Source organism: Manis pentadactyla, chromosome 14, assembly GCF_030020395.1.
Source record: "Manis pentadactyla isolate mManPen7 chromosome 14, mManPen7.hap1, whole genome shotgun sequence".
NCBI classification, from domain to species: Eukaryota; Metazoa; Chordata; class Mammalia; order Pholidota; family Manidae; genus Manis; species Manis pentadactyla.
This window is the reverse complement of record NC_080032.1, coordinates 32410378-32428461: the sequence shown is the minus strand read 5'-3', so window position 1 is coordinate 32428461 and position 18084 is coordinate 32410378. Positions and strand designations below refer to the sequence as shown.

At 36.6% G+C, this 18084-nt stretch overlaps 1 protein-coding gene across 7 annotated transcripts in view; it reads left to right on the top strand.

Annotated features, from left to right (window-relative positions):
• The window catches only part of GOLGA4 (golgin A4), a 127634-nt gene that overhangs the window by 64578 nt on the left and 44972 nt on the right, over positions 1 to 18084 (top strand). For 6 of the 7 annotated variants that reach the window (XM_057491943.1, XM_036921608.2, XM_036921607.2 and 3 more), the window contains 4 exons: positions 1966 to 2113; positions 12863 to 13041; positions 15000 to 15128; positions 17338 to 17493. In XM_057491943.1, the coding sequence (XP_057347926.1) occupies positions 1966 to 2113; positions 12863 to 13041; positions 15000 to 15128; positions 17338 to 17493 (612 nt within the window). The remainder of the gene's footprint in view (positions 1 to 1965; positions 2114 to 12862; positions 13042 to 14999; positions 15129 to 17337; positions 17494 to 18084) is intronic. The other variant, XM_036921605.2, reaches the window with a different exon arrangement.

The following is an 18084-nucleotide window of genomic DNA, read 5'->3' as shown; positions in this document are numbered from 1 at the left end:
TCTCTCAGATAGATTGCCTAAAAAGTAAAGAAATAGTAATGTATATATTAGGGTAAATAGAAATTTCTCCAAATGAATTTTGGAATGTATAGTCGAATTTGGCAGTTTAGAATTGGAGCAGGAACTATTACTGTGGCAGAAATAAAACCGAAAAATTCATGAGCAAACAGTTTGGACCTCAGTCTTTCAGTCCCAAATTTTGGGGTCTTTTTTTTTTTATTTTACAGCATCTCCAGTTAGCTCTACACCATCCATCATTTTCCTTAATGTGCTACTTCATGGCTACAGTACTTTAAGTGGCCATGTAGTTAAGAACATGTCAGATCTGTTTGAAATGTATTGGCCAGTCTTTTCATTATATAATACTTTTGCTAGACTCTACTCCATAAACTCATTGAAGGCCTACTTTTTTAAAATTTTAATTAAGGTATCACTGATATATAATCTTATGAAGGTTTTACTTGAGCAACATTGTGGTTGCAGCATTCACCTACATTATCAGGTCCCTTCCCACCCCATTGCAATCACTGTCCATCAGCATAGTAAGATGCTATAGAATCATTACTTGTCTTCTCCATGCTATACTGGAAGGCCCACTTAAAAAAAAATCTTGTTACTATGAAAAACTTAAAACATTTACAAAAGTACAAAGATTTCTGTGACCCCATCACCCGGCTTCCACAATTAAATATCTCATGGTTGATCCTGGATCATCTGTACATTTCCAATCCCCATTATCCTCAGCTGAGGATTTGCTTTGTTTTAGAGCAAATCCAAGAAATCTTATTTCTTCTATAAGTATTTTAATGTATCTTCAAAATAAAGGACTCTCTGTACTTCTATAGAAATATAACCATATTATCATGATCACATCTAAAATGTAAACTTAATTCCTTAATATAATAAACTATCTAGTTAGTTTCAGATTTCCCTCTTTGTCTCATACATTTTTTTTCCATTTTTGTGGCTCAAGATCCAAATAAGGTCCTTTCATGGCAATTGGTTGATGTGACTCTTAAGACTTGTTTTAATCTATAGGTTCCATTGCCCTCTCTCTGTCTCTATTTTTTGTTGTAATTTGAGTTTTGAAGAAACTGAAGGCCCATGGTTTTATTTTGGAATTTTATATAATTATGCTCCATTTACTTAGCTTTTATTCATCCATTAATATTAACAACTAGAAGAGTCACACCCTAAAGCAAGGGCTGACACACCTGGGAAGTAAGGTAAAAGTATTCTTAACATCATGAAATAATTGTCATAAAGTCTTAGTTTTTAAGAGACAAGTTGAACCACCCATTTTTTGTTAGTTGGAAATAACTGATTTAATATATCATATTTGACTAGCTTTTTCCCCTAGTGACTCCATGTCTTGTGTAGTTATTCAGCAAGTAGGAAGACAGTAGCAATTAGCAAATTGGAGGAATGGGGGTGCCTCATATACAATAGTAAGGAGCGGTGGTGGGACCAGAAGCTGTCACAAGAGGAAAGAGAAAAAGCGGGAGAGCTGTCCCACTGTCTTGGTCCATCCAGTGTGGCAGCAGTAACCTTATACTCTCAGCAGGCTCCAAGGCTCTCTCTTTGTTACAGCTCTGAGCCAAGTACAAGAGGCTACATTTTCTTCATTATAAACTGTTTACTAAAATAGGGCAAACTATAGCAAGCATTTATACAAAGACTATAAAATAACTATTTTAACTAAAATGTGTTAATACTTAAAAGGTTAAGCTTACTATTAAAGTAACTTTTTAAATTAAAATTACCCTGATATGGCAGGTAACTGGCATGATTGTAGTGCATAGTACAGAGCACAAACTTTAGTTTGTAAAGTCCTGAAATAACTCTGTGCATGCTTAGTAAGAAATACTGTATTTTCCTGCCTTTTAAAGTAAGTTTGATATGTGCTATTGATGATGCAGGTGTGTTATGCAAAATGAATGCTTTAGAGTTTACTCTTCTGTTTAGGGGATGGTAATAGCAGAGACAAAACGGCAGATGCATGAAACCCTGGAAATGAAAGAAGAAGAAATTGCTCAGCTTTGTAGTCGCATCAAACAGATGACTACCCAGGGAGAGGAGTTACGAGAACAGAAGGAAAAGTCTGAACGAGCTGGTGAGAACTTAAGGGGTACACGTGTTTTATGTTAGAACTCAAAAGTCATATAAAGTGCTTGACCAACCAACATTTAGAAAGTTAGTTAGCTTTTGATGAAAGTTTGGTTGACTGAAGAGACTGTGCAAGACACTGCACTGACTGTTCCTTAGAGAGGCAGGAATTGGTAAACTATGACCTGTGGGTGAAATCCATCCCACATATGGCCTGTTTATACCAGCCTCTCCAGCTAAGAAAGATTTTTACATTTTTAGATAATTGAAAAAGAAGAATATGTGACAGAGGCCATTCGTGGTGTGTAAAGCCAGGAATATTTACTATCTGGCCCTTCACAGAACTACTTGCTGAGCACTGCCATAGTGAATAAGAATTCAGGTTTATGGTTTTGGAACTCCCGCAGGAGGCACAGCACGGTACACGCTAAATAACCACTGCTTTATGATTCTCTAGGGGAAACACAAAGTGCAAGATATAGTCTTCTTTTTAAGGGAATAATGAACCTTTTAGGGTTACACATAATTAGTATTATGTTTTGACACAGTAAATGCTGAGCTGTAAAAGCTTAGAGGCCACATAGTGTCAACAGGGTACCATACGGAGTAGTAGTAGGACAGAAAGGAGGACCACCAGCAAAAAGAATCCAGCACAAACAGGTACCTGCGGGCTGGCCTCAAAAGAGAGTAGAATGGGCCTAACCAGTGAGACGGGCACATGGTTCAGGCACCGCATGACCCCAAACAGTGGTCCTGGTGGGCATGTGAAGCCACCGGAAGTGTTCTTGCTGAGATGAGAAAGTAAGACTGTGAAAGAAATGACAATTAAATCGTAGAAGGTGCGTAGCTGCTTTAGACTTTGGTCTTCTAGGTAACAGAAAACCAGTGACAAGGAAGCCTAAAGTGAAGGGAGCTAGTGTTTTATGTAGAAAAGAGATGAGGTGGGAAGTCAAACTTAGAAGCAAAGGCAGAAATCCAGGTGTGAGGGCCTGAGTGCTGTGGGCACCTTGCCCAGGAGGGTGGCTCTAGAAGGAGAGGAAGAGCAGAATCTGCAGGTTTGGTGTCTCACTACCTTGGAGGGGCAGGAAAAAAGTGGGAATCTAAGGCCACTGCAGGGGTGTAAGCTTAGGAGACGGAGTGAACAGTGTGAAGTCAGATAGGAGCCCTCAGTGGCCAAGTTGAGTGACGTGGTGATGCGTCTGCTTAGGCAGCTTGACTGATGGAAGCCTTCCCAATGGAATCAGCATGTTGGGATTTCAAAATAAAGTGCAGCATCTTTTGGGAACCACAAGCCTAAGCTTGAAGCCTATGGTTACATCCTCAAGAGGCTGATTTCTCCAAAAAGTGTGCTCTGCATTAGGAATAGTAGTGGTGGTGGCTGCAGCTCCTGTAGGCACTGGTGTGCATGCGTGCACCACCCAGCTGCTGTTACGCCCATAGCCAGCATTTCATCATTCTCTGCACAGCTCTGTTATAAATGCTTTACTTGTATTCCTTGTGTGTGTATTTGTATTTAATCCTCACAATTTCTATGAAACAGGTACTGTTATTATCTTCATGGTACAAGTAAAAAAACCGAAGAACATAGACATTAAGTAACTTGCTTCCATTCATGAAAGGAGACTATGTATTTGGTCAGGATTTGAATCCAGGCATTTTGAGTCCAGAGTCTATGCTCTTAACCATAGAAATCTTGAGTTTGGCAGAGAGAAATAAAATAGAGAAAAAAGTTACCCAAAAATAGGAATGGTGGATAGTTATGCTTTTGGAAGGAATATAAGAGGCATGTCTGGAAGTGGGGGAGATAGGATTAAGACTTTAAAAAAGACCTTTGAATTTGGCGAGGATTTGATTCCCAGGACAGTTTCAGAAATGATTTTGGAAACCAGATTGTAAGGTCTAAGGAGGGGGAGTGGGTTTGAATGGGAGAGGTACTTGATTAACACCAAATGTGCTCAAAAATATCTCCCCATCTCTTTGCAGTTTTATTGATGAATGGTAGGGAATTTAGTTACTGAGTTTGTTTTCATCAACCTAATAGAATGTCACTTCAGAGAGCATGAATAGACAGCATCTCAGAACATAGTCCCTGCAGACTTCCATGGAACAGTTGGAGCACTGACATTGTTCAACAGGTGTGCTTGCTTGTTCAACACGAGAATGTGACGCATAGTCTCAGCTTCTCCCATTAAACCTTTCCATTCTTAGGACTGTTTTTATTGACTAATGGAGCCTGTCAAGAGAAAATAATGCTAGCTAGGGGATTACAACTTTTTTAAATTGGGGTGTATCTTGGGAGGAGTGGGAACCCCTGACTAAATGCCAAGTTGAAAAGGGTAAATGATGGAAAGGTAGGCAAAATAGTTAATTCACATGTAGGATAAGGTTTTCCCGGGCTACTGTTGCAGAGCCTTCCTTCTCTTGCTTCTCCAAAACACAGAAGTATTTTGTCCTTAAATGTGATTTTCATAAAACTGAAGTTTTGTAAATATTTAATAGCCTATAATGTGAGAAACTTCTCTGTTAATAGTCCTGTAAAAATATTAAAATTAAAAAATACTTAGAATTACAATTTAAAGTTGTTTAATAGATACATTCACTTTGGGAAGTCTTTGGATCACACAGAGTGTTTTTATAGGTATTTTTTAACCTGCGTTTGTAGTCACAGTTATTGAGGGCTGGGATAGAAAGTTGTAACAGATTGATTAAATCTAATGAAAACTAGCTTTGCATACCAGTTGCATTTCATCTAATGGTCTTAATTGAGGCTGAACAGAATTGTTCAAATATAAAATGATTTTTTGTTCAAATATAAAATGCATATGCCAATTGATAGAAAAATTCCAATTTAGTGCTTAAAGGAAGAACAGGTCTTTGTAAAGGAAGTAGAGTTTCCATAAATAGCCAGTGAACATCACCTGGCTCTTGAGGAATTCTGTTGCTCTGTTAAATATTTGTCTTTCTCTTGCTTAGATTTGAAATTCAAAGGCTAAACACGTAAGAGCTGGCCATGTGAAAGAAACATGAACATCATTAAAGCTGGCAGTTAAGATTTTTAAAAGAAATGTGCCTATGTAAAACAATTGTTAACGAACAAAAACTCTCCTAGTCCATTTTCAACTGTAAAAAACTTAACTCTGATACATTTAGTAATTCTTGACATGTGGCTGTTCATAGACAAATAGCTAATTTCTTGGGCTTGCTTATTCTGGAGGCAAAATAAGATCAGGTACATTCCCCACTACTTTTCTTGGAAAACAATCTGTTGCACTGCCTCTCTTAGTTTTTCCAGCTGTAATGCATCCTATATGTTGGAGGATAAAGGACATCTGAATGTCTCTGCTTTTAAAAAGGACAATTCTAGCATAAAATACTGAGACAATTGAATATGGTGACAACCTGTAGTACTTCATATATTCTTTAGTGGAATGTTAGGCATGTTTTTTTGAAATACAATATTATAGCCCTCTTGTTTGGTTAAAATGATTGATTTTAGTAGATAAAGAAAACCAAAAATAGTATATTTGTTATAAGTATTTTGCCAAAACTGTTAGTATTCTTTTCTTACTTAAGAACAGGTCATCAAGTAACCAGATTTTAAATCCGGAGCAGTCTAGTGATGTCACTTAAATGTGCAGTATGCTGTGTCTTAGGGTGATAGGTATCATTACCGATTGTCTAGAGTATTACCTCTTCAATGTGGCACCGGAGAGGAATTTTAATGCCACTAAACTTTACACTGGGTTTTGTCTTTTCTGTATGTGTGCAGGAGTATGTTTTACCCTTGATGGGAGGGGTGGGGTATTGGCTGGTTATTAGTACAGTATATCACCTCAAAAATTTGGAAAATAGAGAAAATGAAAGCACATTACTGTTGTTCCAGTCCTCGTCTCCAGCCCTTATTTTTATATTGCCCTCATGATACTGTGCATGTAGTTCCGTATGCCATTTTCTCGTCTGACATATTTTAAATCTTTTATGCATTGCTGAAGTACTAACATTTTAACGGCTGAATCAGAATGCATGTATACCATTTACTTAACCATCTCCCTACTGAGCAATGTAGATTATTTTATGTTTGCTATTATGACCAATACTCTAACAACTTTGTGATATTGCTTATTCCATCTTTGAATTTTTCTTAGGATAACTTCTTACCCATAGACTTTTAGTCTTTTTTGGTTAGTTACCTTTAAATGATTAAAATATAGCCATTACAAAAATAAGAACCCACACCCCAGTGTTAACCCTCACCCTCTATTAAAATTTTCTTGCCTACAGTTAGCAAAATGAATAGAATATTCTGCATGGATTTGGGAAGTGTCCAGAGTACAAAATCTTTTGTAAACCCAGTTTCCTTTTTACGTACCCTGTGTTTGCTGACATTATATGTTTTATATGATTGGCTGCATTTAAAACTTCGATTAACTCATAACATTCTTTGCTTTTGTATTGTCGTGTTGTATTTGTGCAGGAAACAAGTCTTTTATTCATTTGCATGGTATAGGCCTGATAGACAAAAGACGTTCAGTGGAACATTTATTTCTGTTGGAAGGACCCTTTAAAAGACCGTTCACATATTTAAATAATGTGTAAGATTTATGCATATACATAACAAGCAAAAATTACATGTGTATTTAAGTGCTTTGTTAGTTGCTGATATTTTGTGTAACAAAGTTTTCTTGGAGTCTTAAGTCTCACAAAACATCTTATTTTTGTGCATCCACACATGCCAATAAGTGAATCATGGTGCCTTTCCCAAGCCTTGTATGAACAGGACTGGGGTAAGGGCTCTTTTTTTTTCTTAACATGGGTACTTAGAATAAGCTTTTAAGGAAAATTCCATGTTTCTCAGGCAAAAAGCATGAATTAAAGTAGAATTTAAGTTTTCCATGTTAGTTAAGTAATATGTACATATTTTGGGACAATGAATACCTGATGGAAAAATTTATTACTCTAAGTGGAATTAGATTTTCACCCATTATAGGTTATTAATTGTCACATATTTGTAGGTGCTTGACACATTTCTGCAGGAGTAGCTGTGCACCATTAGTCATCATCACCCTGCACTTCATTATGTCCCCAGCAGTGTCACTTTACTGGAAGATGTCAGCACCTAGAAGTGCACATTTCTTTGCTACAGAATATTTTCAACTTAATTAAATTTGCTTAGCTTTAGCCTGATATTTCTCAAGATCACTCTGTTGTCTTCAGGGTGTTTAATAGAGAAATTTCCATGGTTACCATGAGGAAAGGAGCACCTGGAAATTTGGATAGATCTGTAGAATTAGAGGTCCAAACATTGTCTCTAGAATGAATCTTGTTATATGTTTTTGGCTTGGAAAGCAGATTTCCATTGCAAAGGTGATACTTAATTTCTGAAGGCCTCAGTTTATATATAAGCCTTGTACTGGTACTACTTTTCATTTATGTAAATTCTACAGACAGGTGGTTTTCAAACATTTTATTCTTGGACCTCTTATACACTCATTAAAACGTATGAGGATTCTAAAAAGCTTTTGTTTATGTGGGTTACAGTTAGTGATATTTATTGTATTAGAATTAAAACTAAAAAATTTTTTAAATATTTGTTTAGTTCATTTTAAAATAGCAGTTATAGACCTGTCATATGTTAGTTTTAAATATTTTTGTGAAAATTAACTATATTTTCCAAAACAAACTTTAGTGTGAAGAGTGGCCTTGTTTTACATTTTTACTTATTTCACTGTTTGGCCTAATAGAAGACAGTTGGATTTTCATGTCTGTTTCTGCATTCATTTTGTTGTGATATGTTATTTTGGTTGAAACACATGAGGCAAATGTACCTTCATACAGGTATGTATTTGCAAAAGAGAGGATCTCATAGACCCTCAGAAAGGGTCTAGGGTCTTTGGACCACCTTTGAAAACTGCTGCTGTAGACTTTTGCTTTTATTCACAAAGAGGCTTGATTGGGTGGGAATTCTGATAAAAATCTTTTTGCTGCTTTTTCTGTTAGTTTGCATCTTATTCATTTTGTAGTACTACTTGTGATTTTTGTTTCATACCGCATGCATTTCAGCAGCTGTTTTGGAGGGAATAAGAAATAAGCACTGGCTTACTCATTCTGGATGTTATTAATCAGCTTCTTAGGCTCAACAGTTAATCTAGAGGTTGGCAGCCTTTCCACACTTCTGCATTTTTGTTTATTCCCCACAATGGGAGTAGAAGTGGGTCTTATTTATCATTATAGTAAACTGTCCTCTGGGACAGTGGGACAAAACAGTAATGCTCCCTGGAAGCTTAGAGTGCTGGTGTTTGTTATTATGAATGGTAGGGACATAGAGATGAGCAGGGAGGTGAAGTGGCAAGAGCAATACCATGTTCTTGCTGGCTTCCCCTCTCCTGACTTTACAACTGTCTTTTTGTGAAAAAATTCCTTTATGTCACCCATATGCTTGGCTGATGGCAAACATCCATTGATGAATGACTGGGGGCACTATTGAGCTATAGATTTCCTACCTTTCTCATTTAAATCTTATGGTGGACATTTGTCCTTTTTATATGATCCCTTGTGAGGGAACCTTGTCTGAAGTGGAAAGTGAGGAAGCAGCAATAATAAAAGGCCTCCCCAGTATTTTACTTTTGACAGAGGACCATTCTTTTTTTTTTTTTTTTTTAGATAATTATTTTTTATTGAAGGGTAGTTGACGCACAGTATTACATTACATTAGTTTCAAGTGTACAACACAGTGATAAAACATTTATATACATAATTCTAGGTTCCAGCTATCACCCTACCAAGCTGTTACAATATCTTGACTATATTCCTTATGCTATACATTACATCCCGGTTACTTATTTATTTTACCATTGGAAGTCTGTCTTTTTTTTTTTTTTTTTTTTTTTGTGAGGGCATCTCTCATATTTATTGATCAAATGGTTGTTAACAACAATAAAATTCTGTATAGGGGAGTCAATGCTCAATGCACAATCATTAATCCACCCCAAGCCTCATTTTCGTCAGTCTCCAATCTTCTGAGGCATAACAAACAAGTTCTTACATGGAGAACAAATTCTTACATAGTGAATAAGTTACATAGTGAACAGTACAAGGGCAGTCATCACAGAAACTTTTGGTTTTGCTCATGCATTATGAACTATAAACAGTCAGTTCAAATATGAATATTCATTTGATTTTTAAACCTGATTTATATGTGGATACCACATTTCTCTATTATTATTATTTTTAATAAAATGCTGAAGTGGTAGGTAGATACAAGATAAAGGTAGAAAACATAGTTTAGTGTTTTAAGAGAGCAAATGTAGATGATCAGGTGTGTGCCTGTAGACTATGTGTTAATCCAAGCTAGACAAGGGCAATAAAACATCCACGTATGCAGAAGATTTCTCTCAGAACGGGGGGGGGTGAGGTTCTAAGCCTCACCGACAGAGGACCATTCTTAAGCCTCATCAAATTTTTGCCAAAAAATATTTTCAACGTATTTTGTTCTTTTAAATAAAAATTGCCTGAGATACATTGAATTTTGCTTTGGAAGAGCACAATGTGTTCTTGCAACATTTGGCGGCAGTTTGTGCGTATTAGCCTCCCATTGATGTGTGACATGACCATGGTTTCCTGCGTGCTCTTGCATGTTGGCAGAAGACTTGTCAGCTGTGGCTGAGCGCTTGCTTTCTCCTCACTCACTTCTCCGTTGTTGGTAACTGGCAAGTAAATTATGTAAACATGCAGACATACTTCTTTAGTACTCACATTAAGTTCTGGAAAGATTGGGGATTCTACTTTTGGAATATTACAGGCTACCAACACCACTTTACTGTTATCTATTGGTTGCAAGTACAGAAGGTGAGCCATTTCTGTTAGTAAGCAAACTCAGTACATCCTCTTTCAACACTGACATGGGACTTGTTGGAGGCAGACTTCCTGTAAGGAAGTGGCTCTGTTGGCAGTACAGCATAGAATCCCAAGTGGACATGAAATACCTTCTCTATATGTGGATATGTGCAATGGGTTTTAATGCCTTCATTTATTTATTTACTTTTTTGGGTACCTAACCTTTCTGTGAAGGAGGATAAAGATGGAAAGCAATTGAGTTTTTGCTTATCTGTCAGAGGTATAGCATGCTACATTTTGTTGGGAGGTAGAAGGCATCCATAACTGATAGGTTCAGAAATTCTGGTTTAGTATTGCTCAGCTGAGCTTGATCAGTGCCAGTATTCTTAGTTTTTAAAAATAGTGCAAGGTAAGGGTTGTTCTTTAATTACAATTTTAAGGGTTTTACTATCAGGGCTATTACTTATTCCAGTTGATGTATCATCTGAGGGAAAGTTGGTGTCTTAGTTCTTACATTTGAATGGAGATGTTGAATTAAAATACCTCAAAGGTTTTTTTCTAGGTGTAGAATTACATGGTTGTCTGACATTGTAGCAGGAAGTGGGAAAGAAGACTACATTAGATAACTGTGGAACCAGATCTATCCTACTTTAATGATGGATAATCAAATGACAGGAAAACTTTCAGTTGACTGAACAGTAAAATTAGAATATAATATAGGAGAATATTCTAAACGTTACTGAGTTTGGTTAGAAAACTTAATTATTGGAAAATTATATCTGAATAGGAACTTTGTGGCCTGAGTTTTTTGTTGTTTGAAAAAAATCACTACATATATTTTTATACTGTAATAGGTTCTGGAACTTTAAAAATGAAAACAAGGAGAATTCATTTGGTGTTGACTATACACAGCTTTGTTTTATTTTGCTTAATTGACAGTTTTTCATTTAAAACTCTATTTTGCTGGAAGAATATCAAAACTATCTACAGGTTCTCCACCACCTGATTTAACGTGTTTCTGTAAAGCCCTTAGAAGTGCTAATTTTACATGCTGAATAGTAACAGTAATGAAGCCATGCTTATAATATCCAAGCATCAAAAAATACTACCGTTCCTTTTTCCATTTTTTTCTTCCCCAGATTTAAACCTTCAGCATAAGCTAAGCAGTAAGCACTCTGTTGTAGAATCTCTTTCCCATAATTGGTCTTTATTTGACTGATTTTTAAGAAATTAGGAATTTATTTTCTTGTTAGTAGCAAGAAGTATTTCTTTATGCTTAACACTAGAATTTATAATAAAAGAATGTGTAAATAAAACAAAGACATTTTCCTTTAAGTATTTTATTTTCCAACATAGATTATGTCTAAGAATCATCATTTTGGTGTTTGCAGGAAGATACTGTAAAGTAAGAATAGGAATCTTTAAAAATAATTTCAGCTAATTAATGTTTCTTTGAAATTTACACCTATTTGAGCATCAGTTTTATATGTTGGGCATATAAAATTAATACATTGGATAGATTTTTTTTTTTATATATAGAAGACATATGGTTGCCAGAGAAGCTATTTTTTGAAATGTTGAACAAAGGAAGTTGTGTTTCTCAATTGTTAGCAGAATTCAGCCTCCCTCTTGCCCTTCTGTGTACTAATGCAATTTGCCATTAAGAAAATACTTCAGAACAAATGTTTGTCTTCAGGTATGAAATTCCTGTGCCCAAATCACTGTCTATTAAGCTAAGTTATGGTCAATAAAAGGCTTTTTTTTCCTGAGATGCTCTAGGTTGAAGTACTGCATTTCTTATACCACTGGGAATGAAAATACTACATCTGTTAATGATCTCATACGTTTCTTAATAGGATTAAAACCCATCTTGAAAATTGATGTTCTATTAATACTCCATCTCTATGGTAAAGGGAAGTCTGGTGTCTTCTACTCTGAGGACCAAAAGAAATAGACAGGATGACAGAAGCAGTATGCTTTTCAAGTATCATTATGCCAGGAGAAAGAAAGTAAGCATGAACACACACATACATAGACAAGGCACAAACACATCTACATATATACACTTACATCCTTATACACAAATACACTACCACACACACATACGTAGTTCTCATGCCAAGTTACTCAGCTGCTGCATCTATCCTTCTGGTTTTGTTTGAAGCTGGGTGAGCTACTTGGCCTCCTTGAGATAATACTTTAGTAGCCAAATGACTATTTTTGCAGGGCCTCAATTCTTACTTATCTCATCCGAGAGCTCCCTCTTGGTAGTGCCTTTCTGTACACTGTTGTACCAGGTAAAGCTTTCTTTCAAGTTAAACAGTGTAGTTTGAAACTTATACAAGTGGAGGTTTCATTTCAAAATATGTTGTTTAAATATGTAATTCAGCCAGTAGACATAAAAAACAAAACAGAATTCTTTTATTATATAGCTAAGAGGTTTTTACAAATAAGATTAGTCAAACAACAATTTTTCCATTAAATGCCCCAGGGAGCATATAATATTGCCCAATTATTGATAATAACTGCATAGCAAACACAAGCATGACTGAAATTATATAGTACAGAATTAAGCATCGGTCTTCGTTTCTTTGACTTTGCTATCCATAAGGACACTTGTGGGTGGAATGGAGAGCCATTTGGAAGTTAATATTTTTTTCAAACTTTGGAGTGTAAATTCACATACCAGCCTTAAGATCCAAATCCAGAACTCAGTGACAGATTGGTTTGAGTGACTGGACGTTTCCTGTGGCTTTGTTGAACTACTCAGAGCTATCTCCTGGCTTTAAAACAATAATGAGTTTTTAACCTGCCCTGCTACTGCTGCTCTTAGTGCCCTCCTGCCCCCCAACTGAATGGCAAAATGCTGTAGCTCAGCAAGAGTATTCGCTGAGATACTTGTTTTCTGCTGTTTTCATTATAGCTTTTGAGGAACTTGAAAAAGCCTTGAGTACAGCCCAAAAAACAGAAGAATCACGGAGAAAAATGAAGGCAGAAATGGATGAGCAAATAAAAGTTATTGAAAAAACAAGTGAGGAGGAACGCATCAGTCTTCAGCAGGAATTAAGTCGGGTCAAACAGGAAGTTGTTGATGTAATTAAAGTAAGAATGATTCTAGATTGAAATGGGCTACGGCAATTTTGAAATTTCAGTCTTAGGCTTTTTCTGTTATTTGACTGTAAAAAGGAGTTAATTTGTATTTTAGACCTTGACCATTTATTGATGTTCAGAATATAGGAGGAAAGCACTTTGATAGAGAAATGAATTTATATATTTCTGGATATACTTCCCAGAGATAGTCTCTGCATAAAATTTCTCTTCTATGTTGTGTAATCAGTCCTCCCTTTAATTTTTTTAACACAAAAGGTAGTATGTTATATATACTCTGTTCTTTATTTTGCTTTTCCACTTAATAATCTGTCTTATAGGTTGTTCATCATCATTGATTGTTGATAATGATGTCCCATTTGCTTTAAAGACCGCTCATGATTTCACTTAACCAGTCTTCCACTGGTAGATATGTAGGCTTTCATTTTTTGCTATTGCAAATGGTAAACATCCTCATCATATTTGCTCACATGTATTTCTTTAGGATTAATTCCTAGAAGTGGAATATTACTCAGGCAAGGATTTTGAATTACTGTATACTTGCTACAAGCTCTATGGAGGACAGTTTATGCTCTCACAAGCAATGTGTTAGAATACGTCCCCCTCCAAAAGATAATGTTACCTAACTTTTTTATCTTTCCAAGCTCATAGTTAAAAAAGTGACATCGTTTGAGTTATGTACATATATTTTTATCAGTATGATAAACATATTTTTATATGTTTAAAAGGAATTTATAGTTCTTCTCTTTGAGTTGCTTAGTCAAATCCTTTATTCATTTTCTTACTGGTCTCTTGGCATTTTTCTTACTGATCTGTAGAAGCTCTTTACTCATAGTAGGAATTAGCCCTTTGGATATAAGATGCTTTTTATCTAAATAATTTTCTCAGTTTGTTTTTTGTTGGCTTAGTTTATAATTTGTTTTTGTTTTTGTTTTGCACCATGCAGAAATTTTTCTTTTCCTTCAATGCTATGTGATTTTTGTTCTGCTTTAAAAATACATTTTCACTTGAGATCATTTTTTTTAAAGTTCTGTTTTTTTCTTTAGGCATTTACATGCTTTCATTTTTTATGATTGTATCTTTGATCTAACTGGAAGTTATCTTGTGTAAGGAGTGAGATAGGGATCCAACTTCAGTTTTTTCAGGGTGATTACCAAGTCTCCAAATCATTTATTTAATAGTCCATGTTTTCTCCTCTTAAGCTATACACTATCTTCATTACATGCTAGGTTACTGGAGAGCCCTACAGGTCTTTTTTCTGGATTCCCTGCGCTCTTCCATTGCTTTTTCTGACCATGTGCTGGTATTAGACTGTTACAATTACTCCGGTTTTGTGATTTGTTCCATTTGGTAACCTCCCCCTATTACTCTTATTTTTTAGGAGAGTATTGGCTATTCTTGTGTGTTTATTTTTTTCAGTGGACCCCACTCCCTATTCTGTTGTAGTTTTATTTGATTATATTAAAGTTTTAGATTTATTTAGAGAGGTTTGACATTTTTATGAGATTAAGTGTTCCTATCTGAGAAAGAACAAAGCTGACACTTTTTAATAAATAGGACATGCCTGGAACGCTAGGCGGATTTGAATGGTGTGGCCACAGCAGCTTAACCGTGATGGAGTACCCTCTCTGGCAGCATCCTACTTCTCTTGCTGCACCTCCCCATCCTGATTGGTGGGGACATCCCTGCAAAATGTGGCAATGGAACTTCAACCCCATAGGACTGGCTGCTGCAGCAGCAGTTCTCCTTACATATGGAACAACACTTTACTACTGGTTTTTCTCTTGACTATTGAGACTTTGGTGATTTTTTACTTATGTGGGAAATATGTTCTGATTTTTCTTCTTAAAAAGCTATTATCTCGATGATTAAACTGTATTCAAATATTATTTAGTTATAGAGTTACATTTTTACTTTGGGTGTTTCACTTTAATTATTTGGCCGATTTTCAGAAATCCTCAGAACAAGTTGCTAAACTACAGAAACTTCATAAAGAGGAGCTGGCCAGCAAAGAGCAGGAACTGGCCAAGAAGCTTCAGATCCAAGAAAGGGAATTTCGGGAGCAAATGAAAGTAGCTCTTGTAAGTACCTGTTTTGATTTTGGTATAGGTTATGAGAGTGGTCATCCCCTCACTCCTTCCCAGCTTGAGGTCAGACTACTGGCAGCCTTGACCTTTGAGTATGCAGAGAGGGCAGGATGTAGGCAGGAAAGAGACAGTCAGAGCTTGTTAATTTAGTATTGTGTGGAAATTAAATTTACTAACCTAACTAGTTTCCATTAACCAGTTTGTTTGTCATCCCTCTTGCCCTGGCAATAGACTGTGACTGGGGAGAAGTAAAGGAGGAGAGAAGTTAGTTGAAGCTATGAGCCAGTGACTGTGTAAGTCAGGAAAATGTCTAAAACTCAACAGGTGGAATGTATCAGAGCTCAAGGCTGGGAAAGTTTTATCTGAGATGCCTTTTGAAGAAAAAATGAAATGACCAAGTAGTTTTCATTTTAAGTAGAATAATTTCAGTAGTAATTTTTAATCCATCTGAGAAAATAAAATAAAAACTGACTGAACTAATCAAAACAATAACCAGAAAAGCAAAGATAAGGTATTTTGAAATAGTCTAATTCAAAGGTTTAAAACTAAACAAATTTTTTCTCAAATTGTGCAAAGCCTTTTATGTAAGTTACCATAAGGAGCGTTAATGCCAAAAGTGTAACTTTGTTTTATTATGAAGTTAGTATCCATTAAGATAATATATGTAAAATTTAAATACACTCTCAGTGTGAAAAGATGAGAGGAAGCAGTTATAATTTTAATCTCCTTTCTGTCACACGTTTGTTTTTCACCCTCAGTCAGACCTGGGGCCCTGGCAGTCCCAGGAGCAGTGCCTCTTGGGTGGAGTCTGAAAGCTCTCTGATCTCAGTGCAACAAGCAGCACATGGCTTTGCATAGCTGTTGGGTGAGGGCCGGCTTAGTCTGCAGTCGTGGAATGAACGTGTGTTAGCTCATATTTGTATTCTTTGTTGGTCCAGAAAGGATTTAAAATAGTTTGCAAGAACACTCAAATGATAAGAAGACAGCATGGAAATAAAAGAACAAAGTGGAACTTAACTGAAGCCGGGAATTGCACTACAAATTCCTGTCAATAAAGACCTATACTGCAGGCTTTTTTCATGCTGGACTGATTGGCCTTTGGAGCACTGAAAATTGGCCTTTTTAAAACTGTGTTCTCAGAACTGATCTATCCAGATGTATTCTGAGTAGAGAAAGCAGGACACAGACACACGTAAAGCACACACATGTACCTATACATGTGCCCCTATGCATGTGCCACTTCCCTTTCTACCTAGCTTCTCAAAGAAGGTAGCTTTGAGTTGACAGTCTAAATTCAGCAGACTATTAAAATTTTCTCTTTAATTGTCATGGGCATATAGAAATGCATTTACAATATAGTTTCCATTAAACAGTATATAGTATATTTAAACTGATGTTTTAAAATTGATGAGAAACTGGTATTTTCTTATCAGTCTCCTTAGCATGTGGTACAGCCTTGTTCCGTAAAGTGGTGTGCTTCACCAGAGTGGAGTGGGCTGAAGATGGCTGGGAGCAGGACCCTAGGGACTGGGTGTGGGCAAGCACACCTCACTGGAGCCCAAAGCCACCAAATGCTGAGAATCCTCTCCAGGTGGCTTCTTTCCAACTGTAATGCTTTTCATATGAGTGTCACTATACAATAGGAGCAAGCAAAGAATGGCTTTTCAGGGTTGATGAGGTGGTAAAAGAACCCAGAGTGACTGAAAAGCATTATATAAGCTTTTATAGATATTTCCTTGGTCTTTTCCATATATCCACATGTAATCTTACTGTGATTTGGTTTTCCATGTGGGATTCCCTAATGAGGTGTTTCTCACAAGTTGTATAAACTTCCAATCTAATTTCTTGGCTTAGGGTTGAAATGTCAAACTCTGGAGTGCATAGAAGAGGTGTGGCGATTGTGTGACCTTTGTATTAGCAGTGTTTTGCAAAACATTTTAAGGAGTAGGAAAATAGCAGATGTAGTGGGGCTACTAGAACACAGTTTTTTTTGTATCAGTAGTAATCGTGGCCAACTATTGGTTAGACCACATGGAAAAGCCATGGTGCCTTGTTTCTGCAGATGAGAGTGTGGAAAGAGAGGTGGTGCTACGTACCTCACAGGACTGGTGTGCAATCCATGAAATGAATGGCTCCTGTGGAAGTGCACGGGAATGTTTAAGATTTATGTGAGTCTGAGGCGGTGTTACCGTTTTTGGCACAGGAAAAAAGTCAGTCAGAATATTTGAAGATCACCCAAGAAAAGGAGCAGCAAGAATCTTTGGCATTGGAAGAGTTAGAGTTGCAGAAAAAAGCAATACTCACAGAGAGTGAGAATAAACTTCGGGACCTTCAGCAAGAAGCAGAGACTTACAGAACCGTAAGTGTAAATAATAATCAGGCTCTGGGGCTGTGCAATCATTTGTATGTGAAGTAATTGCTTTTGTTTTACTGCGTTCATTTTATGTATCACAGGCACATCATTTTTAGGTAGTAAGAGCTGTGCATGGGAATGCTTGTGTGCTCGGCTGCATCATGTGCTGACTGCATGTCGCAGACTGTTTGTCAGCCACTCCCTTTGATTGTTTGCACTTAGGCTCCAGTCTCCCCTGCATTGCTTACTCCTCCTTGGTCTTTGCCCCTGCCACCTGCCTGTGCAACTCCATCTCTTGCTGTGTCTTAGACATAATTCATTCTCTGCTGATACCAGTTTGGTTACCCCAGTGCCCTGCTTTTATATTTAAGTTTTCCCCAATTTTCCCATATTCAGCAAATTTGTATTTGTCTTACTTAGTGTGTGCATTTTTGAGGCTCTGTGGCCCTTCCCTCAGCAGTGTATGAAATGTATGCTCTCTTTTGAATACACTGATGTTTTTTAGACTCTGCTCTGATTTAGAAGGTGAAATGGTCACACTTCTTACCCGTGACTCTAAACTGTGCTTTATTTTCCCATTTCCGACATGTATGTCAG